The sequence below is a fragment of the Macaca fascicularis genome, chromosome 12, assembly GCF_037993035.2.
Source record: "Macaca fascicularis isolate 582-1 chromosome 12, T2T-MFA8v1.1".
NCBI lineage: Eukaryota > Metazoa > Chordata > Mammalia > Primates > Cercopithecidae > Macaca > Macaca fascicularis.
Window position 1 is genome coordinate 109,993,274 of NC_088386.1, and position 17,519 is coordinate 110,010,792.

General features: G+C 36.1%; 1 protein-coding gene across 4 annotated transcripts in view; it reads left to right on the forward strand.

The window, feature by feature from the left end:
- The window catches only part of SPAG16 (sperm associated antigen 16), a 1,157,251-nt gene that overhangs the window by 846,670 nt on the left and 293,062 nt on the right, over window positions 1-17,519 (forward strand). For 3 of the 4 annotated variants that reach the window (XM_065526049.2, XM_045368377.3, XM_074010021.1), the window contains one exon: window positions 1,148-1,213. The exons of the other annotated variant lie outside the window; for it this stretch is intronic. In XM_065526049.2, the coding sequence (XP_065382121.1) occupies window positions 1,148-1,213 (66 nt within the window). The remainder of the gene's footprint in view (window positions 1-1,147; window positions 1,214-17,519) is intronic. 4 annotated transcript variants of the gene reach the window in all.

Sequence of the window (17,519 nt, forward strand, 5' to 3'; positions counted from 1 at the left end):
TTTATTCAAACCTCATCTTCTGAGTGAGGTCAAACTGGGTAACTCTACTTGATAATGTGATTTCCCTTAGTTCCCAAATCCCAAAGTTCCTACTGTTACTAACCTTGACTGACATTTTCTTTTCAGACTTACTATCTTCTAGTACATTATATGCCTTTATAACAAAATGCCCATCTCCCCCAGTAGAATATAAGGTCCGTGAGAATAAGGTTCTTTGTCTATTTGTTGACATATCCTAAGCACCTAGAATTGTGCTGACAAATATTAATTGCTCAAAAATATTTGTTGAATGAACAAGTCGTTGAATGAAATCTGAATTTCCAAACATGTAGCAAGACTCTCCAAGCAATAATCCACCTATGACTTTCCCTTGTTCTCCTACAGAATTTGGGTTATTTCCCTACAAGAGTAAAGAACGCCCTTTGAACATTGGTGTTCAAAATGAAAGGCCCCACATTTAGATACTTAGATCCCTATTATAATGTGTTATAGGTCCATCTTTCATGGAAACATTTAAACTGAAGCTTGGATGTTTTTGTAATTAATTTTAATTTTAGCTATTATTTGGATAAGTTAAATTGAATGAATAGATGTGATGTTTGTTTTTCACAAAACAAATGCTTATTCTATATTTAAAAATGCCACTGTACATATTTTATAAATTTTTGTACATGTAATGATGTTAATGCTGAACTGTGAAAATTCAAGAGCTAAAATGTGATTCTACAATTTAAAAAGAAAAAGAGAGCCCCCACCGTCTACCCCCAGCAGCAGTAGATATGCTGTGCTGAAAACAACAGCTTTCTAATAAGGGATTTATTAATAGTCCTTGGCCTCAGGGCTTGAAAGCTATGCTAATTGAGAAATAAAGCCACTTAGTGAGAGTTTACTACCAGCTCAATGGAGTAAAAGCAACAACAGTAGAATTTCAGTGTAGATACCAGTACTATAGTGTGCTCCCCACTCTAGTTCTGTATGATTCTGAATAGTAGTTGATAGCAAAAGCTAATATTTTCTATGGTGAGAATGTATTAATTCTGGGGAGAGGGGCTAAAATTACTTTAAAACTTAAATAAAAGCATTTTTGAATTCCTTTTTACATTCCAAATGAAATTTATTTGACTTTATTTCTGCTTTGTCTTCCTAGGGTATATGTGAACAGTCACTTTATGGTCACATGCATTCTATCAATGATGCCATTTTTGATCCCAGGGTAAGTTCAGTTCTCCCAGTAAATTGTTTTTAATGCTTCATATATACAAATTCATTTTTATTAAACAAATTTCCAATCTAAAATGGTAAGTTAATGGGGTGAGAAGAACAACTTTAGAAATTAGTTGTAAACAATAGGAAAAGTCCATAGATATACAGGGTTGCAGAATTTTAAAATTCACACACACACACCCCCCACCCCAAGTCACGGCAGGAGTGACAAGGAATTCTACTGTAGTCAACTTTACTCAAACACATTTTTAAGATCCTTTTGTCCAATTTGGGCTTCAAAAAAATAGGTGGGCTATAGACTGCATAAAATTTTAATGCAAAATCATTAAAATAACTATAATCGCTCTGTAATTTTTCTGTAAGAAAACCTGGAGAAGAAAAAGCAGTTAAACAAATTTTCTCCAATTTAGAACAGAACAATCTTGACTTGACAGCTTTTTAATTACTCATGAAAAAGTTTCAAATATGTCCTTCTTCATATAAACTGATGACAAAACAAAAATGTTTATCTGCCACTGGAGGTATTCATTCACATGTAAGGATGATTTCACCAACAATGAAGAGTGTTGGAGAGTCCTTTGTGTTTTCTATGGTTTGAATGTATTCCTCCAAGTTTGTGTGTTGCAAACTTAATCCCCAATGCAACAGTGTTTGGAGGTGGAGCCTTATAGGAGATGTTTAGGTCTTGAGGGTAGTGCCCTCCCCCCTGAATGGGTTGTCTTTTAAAGAAGTTGAAGCTGCAAGTTCTATCCTTTTGCTCTCTTGCTCTTTTGTCCTCTCACCCTCTGATACGGGATGACACAGCACAAAGGTCCTCATAAAGTGGTGGTGCCATGCTCTGGGACTTCCCAGCCTCCAGAACTGTGAGAAATAAATTTATTTTCTTTAAAGTTATCCAGTTTGTGGTTTTCTGTCATAGCAACAGAAAACGGATTAAGACAGTTGCCAAGTTAATTGAGGATGTGTTTAAAAGGGTTCAGATAGTAATTAAGGAAGGATGATTTAAGTCTATTCTCAGATGAAAGAGATTTGACTAAATAGATGACCTCTTAAGTTCATTTAAACTCTATGATTTAATTCTGTCTAGCATTTTGGTTGTCTGGAAGTTCCCAGTAGAGTGAGAATCTTAATTCCAAATTCCACTTCTTTTCCAATTAGCTATAAAAGATATCTGATGGATTACTTACATCTAACTTCACAATGATAGCATAGTCAGAATTCTGTTACCATCATGCTAGTATCATTCTTTTAGAAAGAGGAAAAATGCTCACTAAAAATTATGTCTACTAAGGGAATGTTGATTGCTCCAATTGAAATTGTGATTGTGTCATTGTCAGGCTTGGGCATTTTAATGATGGGCTCAACCAAAATTACATTTTAATAGATTGGTTTTTGTAAGAAATATTCCATCTAATTTTCTGTAGTGAGTCAATTAGTTGGAAAGTATTATAGATTAGTTCTAGATACCAAGGAATATTTTATTTCTAGCAGGGTATGGAAACATTTCAGTACTATGGACCCATTATGAAACAGAATATAGTTTTATGTTAGAAGTCCATTAAGTGGCTTATAGCTTCATATGCCCTACAAAAATTAAATGGGAACTGAAATGAATAATACTTTGTAAATCAGGCATTTTGTTTTGGCAAGCAATATTATAACTGCAAAAGACACAGCATTTTACATTCTAAATATTAAACTTAATAAATATGGAAATAAGCAAATTAGATGTATTGAATCACCAATAAAGAGAGACATACATTAATTACCCATATTTCAAAGGGCGAGATAACAGATATGAGATTTAGGTGTCCAATGTCAAAGTAGCTAATATTTTCTTTTATTATTATACTTCAAGGTCTAGGGTACATGTGCACAATGTGCAGGTTTGTCACATAGGTAAACATGTGCCATGTTGGTTTCCTGCATCCACCAGCTTGTCATTTACATTAGGTATTTCTCCTAATGCTATCCCTCCCCCATACCCCCACCCCCTGGCAGGCCCCAGTGTGTGATGTTCCCTGCCCTGTGTCCAAGTTGTTCATTTCCCACCTATGAGTGAGAACATGCAGTGTTTGATTTTCTGTCCTTGTGATAGTTTGCTCAGAATGATGGTTTCTAGCTTCATCCATGTCCCTGCAAAGGACATGAAATCATCCTATTTTATGGTTACATAGTATTCCATGGTGTATATGTGCCACATTTTCTTAATCCGGTCTATCATTGATGGATATTTGGGTTGGTTCCAAGTTTTTGCTATTGTGAATAGTGCTGCAATTAACATATGTGTACATACGTCTTTATAGTAGCATGATTTAGAATACTTTAGGTATATACCCAGTAATGGAATTGCTGGGTCAAATGTTATTTCTAGTTCTAGATCCTTGAGGAATCGCCACACTGTTATCCCAAATGGTTGAACTAATTTACACTCTGACCAACGGTGTAAAGGTGTTCCTATTTCTCCACATCCTCTCCAGCATCTGTTGTTTCCTTTTTAATGATTGTCATTCTAACTGGCATGAGATGGTATCTCATTGTGGTTTTGATTCGCATTTCTCTGATGACTAGTGATGATAAGCATTTTTTCATGTGTCTGTTGGCTGTATGAGTGTCTTCTTTTGAGAAGTGTCTGTTCATATCCTTTGCCCACTTTTTGATGGGGTTGTTTGATTTTTTTCTTGTAATTTGTTTCTTTGTAGATTCTGGATATTAGCCCTTTGTCAGATGAGTAGATTGTAAAAATTTTCTCCCATTCTGTAGGTTGCCTGTTCACTCTGATAGTAGTTTCTTTTGCTGTGCAGAAGCTCTTTAGTTTAATTAGATCCCATTTGTCTATTTTGGCTTTTGTTGCCATTGCTTTTAGTGTTTTAGTCATGAAGTCCTTGCCCATGCCTATGTCCTGAATGGTACTCCCTAGGTTTTCCTCTAGGGTTTTTATGGTTTTAGGTCTAACATTTAAGTCTTTATTCCATCTTGAATTAATTTTTGTATAAGGTGTGAGGAAGGGACCCAGTTCAGGTTTCATCATACAGCTAGCCATTTTTCCAAGCACCATTTATTAAATAGGGACTCCTTTCCCCATTTCTTATTTTTGTCAGAGTTGTCAAAGATCAGAGGTTGTAGATGTGTGTTGTTATTTCTGAGGCCTCTGTTCTGTTTCACTGGTCTATATCTCTGTTTTGGTACCAGTACCATGCTGTTTTGGTTACTGTAGCCTTGTAGTATAGTTTGAAGTCAGGTAGTGTGATCCCTCCAGCTTTGTTCTTTTTGTTTAGGATTGTCTTGGCAATGCAGGCTCTTTTTTGGTTCCTGAACTTTAAAGTAGTTTTTTCCAATTCTGTAAAGAAAGTCATTGGTACCTTGATGGGGATGGCATTGAATCCATAAATTACCTTGGGCAGTATGGTCATTTTCACAATATTGATTCTTCCTATCCATGAGCATGGAATGTTCTTCCATTTGTTTTTGTCCTCTTTTATTTCATTGAGCAGTGGTTTGTAGTTCTCCTTGAAGAGGTCCTTTACATCCCTTGTAAGTTGGATTCCTAGGTATTTTATTATCTTTATGACTATTGTGAATGGAAGTTTACTCATGATTTGGCTCTGTTTGTCTGTTATTGGTGTATAGGAATGCTTGTGATTTTTGCACAATGATTTTGTATCCTGAGACTTTGCTGAAGTTGCTTATCAGCTTAAGGAGATTTTGGGCTGAGACGATGGGGTTTTCTAAATATACAATCATGTCATCTGCAAACAGGGACAATTCAAGAGCAGGTTGTTCAATCTCCATGTAGTTGTGCGATTTTTAGTGAGTTTCTTAATCCTGAATTCTAATTTGATTGCACTGTGGTCTGAAAGACAGTTTGTTGTGATTTCTGTTCTTTTACATTTGTTGAGGAGTGCTTCCAATTATGTGGTCAATTTTAGAATAAGTGCGATGTGGTGCTGAGAGGTATGTATATTCTGTTGATTTGGGGTAGAGAGTTCTATAGATGTCTATTAGGTCTGCTTGGTGCAGAGGTGAGTTCATGTCCTGGATATCCTTGTTAACCTTCTGTCTGGTTGATCTGTCTAGTATCGACAGTGGGGTGTTAAAGTCTCCCATTATTATTATGTGGGAGTCTAAGTGTCTTTGTAGGTCTCTAAGGACTTGCTTTATGAATCTGGGTGCTCCTGTATTGGGTGCTTGTGTATTTAGGATAGTTAGCTCTTCTTGTTGAGTTGATCCCTTTACCATTATGTAATGGCTTCTTTACCATTATGTGATGGTATCTTTTGATCTTTGTTGGTTTAAAGTCTTTTATCAGAGACTAGGATTGCAACCCCTGCTTTTTTTTTTTTTTTTTTTTCTTTCCATTTGCTCGGTAGATCTTCCTCCATCCCTTTATTTTGAGCCCATGTGTGTCTCCGCTCATGAGATGGGTCTCCCGAAGGCCTCACACTGATGGGTCTTGATTCTTTATCTAATTTGCCAGTCTGTCTCTTTTAATTGGGGCATTGGCCTATTTACATTTAAGGTTAATATTGCTATGTGTGAATTTGATACTGTCATTATGATGTTAGCTGGTTATTTTGCCCATTAATTGATGCAATTTCCACGTATCATTGATGATCTTTATAATTTGGCATGTTTTTGCAGTGGCTGGTACTGGTTGTTCCTTTCCATGTTTAGTGCTTCCTTCAGGAGCTCTTGTAAGGCAGGCCTGGCGGTGACAAAATCTCTCAGCATTTGCTTGTCTGTAAGGGATTTTATTTCTTCTTCTTTTATGAAACTTAGTTTGGCTGGATATGAAATTCTGGGTTGAAAATTCTTTAAGAATGTTCAATATTGGCCCCCACTCTCTTCTGGCTTGTAAGGTTTCTGATGAGAGATCCACTGTTAGCCTAATGGGCTTCCCTTTGTGGGTTACCTGACCTTTCTCTCTGGATGCCCTTAACATTTTTTCCTTCATTTCAACCTTGATGAATCTGACAATTATGTGTCTTGGGGTTGCTCTTCTCGAGGAGTATATTTGTGGTGTTCTCTGTATTTCCTGAATTTGAATGTTGGCCTGCCTTGCTAGGTTGGGGAAGTTCTCCTGGATATTATCCTGAAGAATGTTTTCCAGCTTGGTTCCATTCTCTCCGTCACTTTCAGGTACACCAATCAAACGTAGATTTGGTCTTTTCACATAGTCCCATATTTTTTGGAGGCTTTGTTTGTTTCTTTTTACTCTTTTTTCTCTAAACTTCTCTTCTCATTTTATTTCATTAATTGATCTTCAATCACTGATACCCTTTCTTCCACTTGATCAAGTCGGCTACTGAAGCTTGTGCATGCATCATGAAGTTCTCCTGCCGTGGTTTTCAGCTCCATCACATCATTTAAGGTATTCTCTACACTGTTTATTCTAGTTAGCCATTCGTCTAACCTTTTGTCAAGGTTTTTAGCTCCCTTGTGATGGGTTCAAACATCCTCCTTTTGCTCAGAGAAGTTTGTTATTACTGACCTTCTGAAGCCTACTTCTGTCAAGTCGTCAAAGTGATTCTCCGTCAAACTTTTTTCTGTTGCTAGTGAGGAGCTGCGATCCTCTGGTGGAGAAGAGGTACTCTGATTTATAGAATTTTCAGCTTTTCTGCTCTGGTTTCTCCCCATCTTTGTGGTTTTACCTACCTTTGGTCTTTGATGACCTACAGATGGGCTTTTGGTGTAGATGTCCTTTTTGTTTGTGTTGATGCTATTCCTTTCTGTTTGCTAGTTTTCCTTCTAACAGTCGGGTCCCTCAGCTTTAGGTCTGTTGGAGTTTTAAGACCCTGTTTGCCTGGGTATCACCAGCAGAGGCTGCAGAACAGCAAATATTGCAGAACAGCAAATATTGCTTCCTGATCCTTCCTCTGGAAACTTTATCCCAGAGGGGCAGGCACCTACCTGTATGAGGTGTCTGTCAGCCCCTACTGGGAGGTGTCTCCCAGTTAGGCTACACAGGGGTCAGGGACCCACTTGAGGAGGCAGTCTGTTCATTCTCAGAGCTCAAACGCTGTGCTGGGAGAATTCACTGCTCTCTTCAGAGCTGTCAGACCAGGGACATTTAAGTCTGCAGAAGTTGTCTGCTGCCTTTTCTTCAGCTATGCCCTGCCCAAGAGATGGAGTCTATAGAGGGAGTAGGCCTTGCTTCCTGGCCACTTTGTTTACCAACTCAAGCCTCAGCAATGGTGGATGCCCCTCCCCCTGCCAGGCTGCAGCCTTGCAGTTGGATCTCATACTGCTGTGCTAGCAGTGAGCAAGGCTCCATGGGTGTGGGACCCCCTGAGCCATGCACGGGAGAGAATCTCCTTTTCTGCTGGTTGCTAAGACCTTGGGAAAAGCACAGTATTTGGGTGGCAGTGTCCTGTTTTTCCAGATACAGTCTGTCACAGCTTCCCTTGGCTAGGAAAGGGAAATCCCCTGACCAGTTGCACTTCCTGGGTGAGGTGATGCCCCGCCCTGCTTTGGCTGGCCCTCCATGGGCTGCACCCACTGTCCAACCAGTCCCAGTGAGATGAACCAGGTACCTCAGTTGGAAATGCAGAAATCACCCTTCTTCTGCATTGATCATGCTGGGAGCTGCAGACCGGTGCTGTTCCTATTCGGCTGTCTTGGAACAGAACTCGCTAATATATTTTTATTTGCACACTTTGTTCATATCGAAAGAACTATTACAATACAGCTCCAAATCAGTATCCCACAGCCTCATTAAAATTTTCCACTAATCTTTTCTTTGCTGCAAATATTTATTAACTACTAATATTTTTAAAAAATAATATCTTGTTATGATGACTGACTTTTTTAATGAAATTTTTGATCACTTATATTGTTTTAACTATTGTGTTTTATGTCACATATCTGCTAACCAATGTCAGGAGGTTGAGAAGCAGCTGTGACTGCAGAGTGCAAAGACTCCCACATGTCTCTTGAGGACATAGCATTGAGACACAGTTCATATTCAAACAGACTATCAAAGTTATATTGAAAAAATGCCTATGTGGTACATATACAGAAGGCAAAAATTTTAGTTATTTAGTATTAGCATTGCTTATTATTTGGTCCCTTTGGGGATAGACATTCATGTTGCAGTACTATTTAAAGTTGCATTTAGCTATTTACATAAACATAGTTTGGGGAAAATTCTGCAATTTCAGATTTGCAAGCAGTAATCACACATATAAAACTCAGTGTTATCAAGCTAGCAATCTAGATTCACAGAAACAAGAGTAATGTCAGTGAGATGTTGGGCACAGTGGCTCATGCCTATAATCCCAATACTTTGGGAGGCTGAGGCAGGCAGATCACAAGGTTGAGACCATGCTAGCCGATATGGTGAAACCCCATCACTACTAAAATACAAAAGAATTAGCCAGGTGTGGTGGTACGTGCCTGTGGTTCCAGCTACTCGGGAGGCTGAGGCAGGGGAATTGCTCAAACCTGGAGGCAGAGATTGCAGTGAGCTGAGATTGTGCCACTGCACTCCAGCCTGGGGACAGAATGAGACTCCATCTCAAAAACAAACAAACAAACAAAAAAGTAACCCTCCTATCTCTGTCCACAACAAGAATCCTGCACCGATCCACAGACAAAAGTCTATCTGCAGGAGTCTCAGGATTCAGGTAGGAGGCTAGAGAGCCCCAGTGGAGCCCAAGACTCAGGAGGATTATTTTGAGAGTATAGTCCAGCACCCATGTAGCTGATCCGCTGATTATGCTCCCAGGTTCAAGCCTAGGAATAACCTCATTTCCCAAAGGGCTTGGCTAGATCCTTGTTTGACCTTAAACCTGTGCCAAAACCTTTCCCAGGCATCCAAGAGGAGCCACACAGACTACTGCCTCAGTGAAGAGACTTGTCTGCTCAATGACAGTGGTCTTCACAATGAACCTGAAAGTTGCTCTTTGGCTTGGCACCAGCCTCCCTCAACTGAAGTTCCATATGAGAACTACTTGTACAAGGATGCAGAAGGAGACTTGCCCATATTCTCTCAGCCTGGGACTTTAAGCCTCCATGATGAGTTTGCTAACCTCCATTTCACAACAGATGTTGAGGTACACCAGTCTCAGTTCCAGCTCCCCTTACTTCTTTTGGGGAACTGTATTCTATGCAAAGACCTGCTGGGAATTGCACACTCACGTGGGCCAGTGAGACAGGTTCATCAGCTGCTGTCACACAGCAGGTCCTGAGAGGGCCCAGTCCACTTGTGCAGAGACTTTCTGGGAAGCACACCTGTGTGGGCCATTAGAAAATATTTTAGCCTCAGGTTCCTGTTCAGCTTTCATCAACAGCCTAGGGATCCTCCTTAAGTCTTCTCCATGTCCTTCTAGTACAGAGAGCCATGCCAGCCTTGGAGCCGTTGTGAGATTCACAGCAAACCTGGACTGAGAGGGTCCTCTAGTGCTAAGACAAATTCAGTGATCACAGGCTCAGGGAACACAATTAGTCTTTTTAGATCTCTGGAAGACCCTCTGAAAAATGATAGGCACAATAAAGCCAGACTGTGAAGACTGGAACAAATATCCAGTCTTTCAAAGTGCAGACATTTTCACATGTCCATTATCATCAGTAATATTCAGGGAAATGTTACCTTATCAAACAGAGAAAATAAGACACCAGACACTGACCTTAAAGTGTTAAGGATGTGTAATCTCTCACATAAAGAATTCAAAAATAGCTGCTTTAAGGATGCTCCTCAAACTTCAAAAAATATAGAGAAACAATTGAGAAATTTATCAGAGAAATTTTATAGAGAGATTGAAATTTTAAAAAAATCAAACAGAAATCCTGAAGCTGAAAAATATAATGAAGGAAATAAAAGACACAGTGGAGAGCATCAGCAGCAGAATTGATCAAACAGAAGAAAGAATTAGTAAGCTTGGAGACAGTCTATTTGGAAATACAGTCAGAAGAGAAAGAGATAAAAGAATTAAAATGAAGAAATTACAGGATCCTACAACAGTTGCACATCAAAGAAAAGCTCAGAAGTAGGCTTCACTGCTGAATTCTACCAAACATGTAAAAAAGAGCTAATACCAATGTTTCTCAAACTATTCCTAAAACTTGAAGAGGATAGAGTTCTTGCTAACTCATCCTATGAGAACAGCACTACCCTGATACCAAAAACAGACAAAGACACAACAACAAAAACAACCAACACTATAAACCACCATTCCTGATGAACATAGATGCAGAAACTCTCAAGAAAATACTAGCAAACCAAATCCAACAGCACATCAAAAAGGTCGTTCACCATCATCAAGTGAGATTTATCCCAGGGATGCAAGGATGATTTAACATAGGCAATTCAGTAAATGTTATATATCACGTTAACAGAATGAAAGACAAAACTTAAATGATTATCTCATTAGCCATGGGAAAAGCATTCAATAAAATTCACAATCACTTTATAGTAAAAACCCTGAACAATTAGTATAGAAGAAACATATCACAACACAATAAGAGCCATATATAAGAAACCTACAAACATCATACTAAATAGGGAAAAGCTGAAAGTTTTTCCTCTAAAATCTGGACTAAGACAAAGATGCCTATCTTTACTGTTTCTGTTCAACATAGTGCCAGAAGTCCTAGCCAGAGCAATTAGGCAGCAAAAGGAAATAAATCACATCCAAATTGGAAAGGAGGAAGACAATTTGTCTCTTTGTACAGATGATATGATCTTACATAGAGAAAACTACAGACCCCACTGAAAAACCGTTAGAACTAATAAATTCAGTAAAGATGGAGTACACAAAATCAACAAAAAAATTAGTAACATTTCTATGTGCAACAGCAAACTATCTGAAAAAGATATGACAAAAGCAAGCCCATTTACAATAACTACAAAAAAATCTAGAAATAAATTTAAACAAAAACATGATAGATTTCTGTAATGAAAACTACAAAATAATTATGAAGGAAAATTGAAGAGGACACTAATAAATGGAAAGATACTCTGTCATCGTGGGTTGGAAGAATTAATATTGTTAAACTATCTGTATTAGTGTCTTCTCACACTGCTATCAAGCACTGCTTGAGACAGAATAATTTATAAAGGAAAGAGGTTTAATTGACTCACAGTTCCACATCGTTGGGGAGGCCTCAGGAAACTTACAATCATGGCAGAAGGGGAATTAAACACGTCCTTCTTCACATGGTGGCAGCAGAGAAGTGCTGAGCAAAAGGGGGGAAAGCCCCTTGTAAAACCATCAGATCTCTTGAGAACTCACACACTATCATGAGAATAGCATGACGGTAACTGCCCCCATGATTAAATTACCTACCACCGATCCCTCCCAGATATCTGGCGATTATGGGAACTACAATTCAAGATGAAATTGAGTGGAAATACAGCCAAACCATATCAATATCCATAATACCCAACGTGATCTACAAATACAATGCAATCTCTATAAAAAATACTAATGACATTCTCTATAAAAATTGAAATAAAATTTCAAATCTTTGTGCAACCAAAAGGCTCCAAATAGCCAAAGCAATCCTGAGCTTAAAGAAAAAAACTGGAGGTAACACACTATCTGATGTTAAAATATACTACAATGCTGAGAAATTTGAATATTCTTACCATAAAGAAATGATAAGCGTTTGAGGTGATAGATGTGATAATTACCCTGATTTGATCATTACTCAATGCACACATGCATCAAAATATCACATTGTATCCTTAAATATGTAGTTATGTGTCAATGAAAAACAAAATACAACTTTAAAAAAGATTCACAGAAACAGATATGCAATAAACAATATTTATATATGGCCCTGAAAAACTATTAAATTGAGTTTTATTTGTTAAATTGAATTTTATTTCTCTTATGGTATTAGAGCTCTGATGTCTTCATTTCTCACTGGTTTCTCCATTAGAAGTAGATATTTATTTTAAACCTCCTTTTAAACTAATCTGTAATGAGACATTTTAAGGAACTATGAAAGCTACTTATTAAGTCCTTTTTATAAAGCAAAGCCAAAACCAGAAAAGGAAGATGACAGTAATTTCCAGAAAATTATTAATAGCCACAGAAAATCCAATGTAAAGGGAAAATTAGAAACAAAAATTGCATAAAAATTATGTAGCAGAAAAATGAGCAGGGAGTCTCATCTGACTTCAAATTTCCAGTAAGTTGACCTAAATATTACTAGGATGGACATTGCATAGGGCCTTCTAGAAGCTCTTACTGGACTTTTCCATTTTTCCTTATTTTTATTTTGCATTCTAGTCTCATCTTGAAATTAGTCATGTAAATCTTTGATATTTATGAGATATACCAATATGTTTTATTATTTCTTTGCCTATAACGAATTTATTTCTTTTCTCTTCTCCCTGCAGGGTTTCATTTTCTCTTACTAAAGATAGTCTCTCGTAGTTCTTTCAGGGAAAGTGTGTGGGTAGTAAACTTTTTTTGGTCTTTGTATATCTGGAAATGTCATTATTTTATTTTCATTCTATTATTTCCTTTGTCATTATTGTTGCTGATGAGAATCAACTATACATTTAGTAGTTGATCCTTTGTAGATAAGGTCGGATCTTTCTCATACATTTTACTATCTTGGATATTTTGCTTTTAATTTTTCTATGCTATGTCTACATGTAGTTTTGCTTCTTTTTTGTTTTTCTCTGGGCCTGATGTGCCTTCTCAATATGAGCACCTTTGTCTTTCTACAATGCTGGGAATTTTTCAGTTGTTATGTTATTAAATATTATGTTTTGTCAATTTTCTCTAGTATCTCTTTTAGAAACTCCTTTTATATCTGTGTTGAAACTTCTCATTCACTTCATGTTTCTTTTTGTATTTCCTGTGCTTTACTTCTTTGTGTGGCATTTTGATTAATTTCTTCACAACTGTCTTATAAATCAATCTTTCTTTAGCTGAATCCTGTTTAATTTTATTCTTTCTACTGAGTTTTTCTATTTCAATTACCGCATTTCTTATAGAATTTATATTAGATTCTTTTCAACTTTGTGCATCCTTGTTTCATTATGTCTACTTTGATTTTAGGCATATATTAATTTCTTTTTTTTTACTTTTTGATCTATACTTTCTATTAATTTTGAGTGGCAGGAATATTTCTTCATTATCTTACATTTCCTTGTTCCCTAGAAACCTCCACTAGCATTTTCACCTCGACTATTCCAATATGAATTCCAAATCAAAAAGTTTACTGAAACTCTTCTTGATCTCTACATTGTTTTAGCCAATGAGTAATTTTCATTATCACCTAAATTGTTCTCCTGTCTTGCATCCTGAGAAATAAAATATCCACAGGCACCACTTCTCAGTCTACTGTGCTGGATCCTACTTTCTTACTTGACTGCTAAATATTAAACTGTATCAAGGCTCAATCTTAAATCCTGTTATCTAGCAGATTCTCTTCATAATTCATATTATTCAGACTTGTACCTTTTAATTTTATTGATATGATGATGATTTTCCAGTAAATCCCATTCTGACCCCCAAATTTACCATTAGTCATTTTGCATCTCAGCCTAAATATCTATGACATCTCATTAAAATATGTTAAAAATGAAACTTGCTTTCCCATAATCCACACTGATTCCTTTCTCCATTATATCATCTTAATAAATATTATTCTATTCATCTAGATGCAGAAGTAGAATGATCAGTCATAGCTAGCAATTGTCTTGGGGATTTTTGTCTGTTTACTTTTTTCAAAAATCTCTCTATACCAGAATTCAGGGAAAAGAAATAAGGATATTTTCAATTTTGTTTTACGCAATATCTCCAATATGTAGCATATTCTGTTTTACATATTTAATATTCAAAAACAGCAATGAATAAATAAATGAATGAATGCTGAATTCTGAATGAATATAAGCACAAGGTTTTCATTATAGCATTGTATCATTAGATCTTATTTACTTCAACTTGATTAGGCTTCCAAATTCTGCAGATGCTTAGCTGCAAACTAAAGTTATTTAATTATCAGGATAGATTCGCTGTTCCTTAGAAAGCTACTATGGCATCATAGTGTACCATGCCTTTGGAGTCCCTGTACAGTTATTCAGTTTCAGTTATATTTGTCTCCTATTGGTACTTTTCAGATTCTGGCTTTGCTATTCATAAGACATATGATCTTGAGCAAATTATTTAGCTCATCCTTAAAATGAGTGATAAAAGAACAGTGAATATTAGATAATACATATAATGTGTTTTAAATAGTGCTTAGTAACTAGAAGATGGTATTATTCCTACTACTGCTATTATTATTAACAAAGTCTGAGCATCTCTAATACAAAAATCTAAACTCCAAAATGTTCCAAAATCCAAAACTTATGGTGTCATGTTCAACACCTGACACCTTTGCTTTTTGCTGGTTTAGTGTGCACAAACTTTGTTTCATGCATAAAATTATCTAAAATGCTGTATAAAATTACCTTCAGTCTATGTGCATAAGGTATATACGAAACATAAATTAATGTTATGTTTAGACTTGGGTCCTATCCCCACAATATTACATTATGTATATGCAAATATTCTAAAATTTTTAAAAAGTCAGAAATCTAAAACATTTCTATTCCTAAGAATTTTGTATAAGGCATACTGAACCTGTACTTTTGTTAATGGAGCTAATGTGCCTTTCTAGCCATTTGTTTTCAAATAAGTAGAAGTAAATAAAGAATAATCACACACAAATATGTATAACATAAATTCCTTATAGTCTATAATTTAATTTTCTATAACATAATATCAGTAGTGTGCACATAAACTTGCCATACATATTTTGCACCTAAGCAAAGTTCAGGAACATAAAATGTTAAAATTATCCTAAAAAAGAATGTGTGACTGTATGAAACTTGAGCTAAATCCTGCTAAAAAAATGGGTATAAGCTTCAGAGGGAGTATTTTGTTTCTTTCATATCTGGATATGTTATACAATAATTAGGCAGTTAAATGTTTTAAATTTGATCTAAGATAGGTTAACTGCTTTTCCTAAGTTGCCAGTAAATAAATATAAATGCATCAATTCACATTACCTTTTTAAAAAATCAGTGATAAACAAAAACCGCAATTGCCTGCCTAAAAAAGTGATCCTATCTCCACTTTAGCAAAGGAAGTTGAATTTCTGATTTCTCAATTTTGTTTATTACCTAAGTTCAAACAGCAAGCACTCAATATCAATCTCTGGCCATTTTATATAAAGAAATGCAAACAACATTTAGGTCATACAGTGATTGATTCCCTGAAGGACAAATGATGTCAGACGGTATTTATACACCAAAAATATTTCCATTTTGTTTACTTCTCCAGCAATCCACCTTGATGTCAACTACCATTTAGCTGGGCCAATAATATTGATATTTGATGTCAGTTCTTATTCATTACTGTACCAAGATGATGCATAAGTCAAAACTTTTAGATGTGTGGTGAAAAACACTGAAGCAGGTTCTGTCTATCCAAGGAAATTGGAAACAACAATAGAATATAAAATTAAGGAATATGTAATCTCCCATTTTTATTTTAGAAAATATTTAAATTATGTCAATATTACTACATAATCAAAAAATAATTTTATATCTCAAGCCCATCCTATACTATGTGATTTTTTTTTTTTTTTTTTTTTTTTTTTTTTTGAGACGGAGTCTCGCCCTGTCGCCGAGGCTGGAGTGCAGTGGCCGGATCTTGGCTCACAGCAAGCTCCGCCTCCCGGGTTCACGCCATTCTCCTGCCTCGGCCTCCCGAGTAGCTGGGACTACAGGCGCCCGCCACCTCGCCCGGCTAGTTTTTTGTATTTTTTAGTAGAGATGGGGTTTCACTGTGTTATCCAGGATGGTCTCGATCTCCTGACCTCGTGATCCACCCGTCTCGGCCTCCCAAAGTGCTGGGATTACAGGCTTGAGCCACCACGCCCGCCTTACTATGTGATTTTTTAAACTTAATATTTTATGAAATAAACTTTTTGCCTTAATACTTTTTGTACTTTGGAAAGAAAAATAATTTCTAGTAAAAAGCGACATACTTTAAAAAACGTAAAGCAAAAGAAGAGAATTTGTATAAGCAGACATTAAAAAATTAATTAGAATACAAGGTAACTATAATAAATTAATAGAAGTCTTCTGTCTTTATTTCTACTTTATTTTGGTGTTAGAAATCTAACACTGTAAATGACTACAGATAAAAATGATACATTTAAGATTCTATTGCACCGCCCCCAAATTTTAACCTCCAATCATCACTCCTACAGTCAAATGGAGTTGATTTCATACATTTGTCATTTTCTTAATGGGTCTACGAAAATTGAAAGCAACATAATTATGTCATATTTCTTGATACTTCCTCTTTGACCAAAAAAAAAAAATAATCCTTTGTTTTCTATATATGTATCTTTGGATAACTTTAAAACCTTTTAGCATATATGAAAACACTTCAGTAGTGAAATTTCTACTTAGCAACCCTTTATATCAACTGTGTCCTGGCACTAATCTAAATAGTGAGAGTTCAGCAATGAAAAATACCAAGTCCTGTCCTTATGTACCTTATATTCTCTTAATAATCAGAGACAATAAACCAGTAAGTAAGTGAATAATCTCAGGAATATGAAGTGCTACCTGTCAAGAATCAATCAGTTGAAAGAGTAATAAGGTGGGAGTTGAGGTTTATAATGCAATGGTCAGAGAGAGATTCTCTGAGAGAATAAAGAAACCATATATGAAGGTTTGAAGGAAGAGAACTCAAACATAGGCAATAAGAGATACCAAGTTCCTGAAGTGTGACAACATGGTACTGTGCAGGAATAGCAATAGAGTTCACATCGAGTGAACTAGGAATAGATTAAGCAGGTGGAATATCTAGAATCATATAGATAACTGATTGGTAATGTCACCTATACAAAGATAACCCAGCTATGAGAAGTGTAATGGATTTTTTTGTGTGACTAATACCTTAACTTTTTTTAACCCTGGAATTCTTAGCATAATTCTCAGTAAGAAGCACTAATCAATAAATATTCATTGACTAGGAAATGTCAGAAAGTCACTGTAGGTCAGAACTGAAGAGATATTGAAGAGGACATAGGACCATGTTTGCTGCGACACAACTAAACTTATTTTCTATCATTGATTCTAAATTTTATTTTAAAATTTAATATACTTTTCAGACTCCCATTATTGTTTTGAGCATATGGCTGCCAAAACTAGTTCAAAATCTTTTATTTTTTTATAAGAAATAATGTCACTGATCAGGATATTTGACCATTCAGACAACTGGTCTTCTAATACAGTAAAATCTCATTTAAACAGGTTTCACAGTATAAAAATA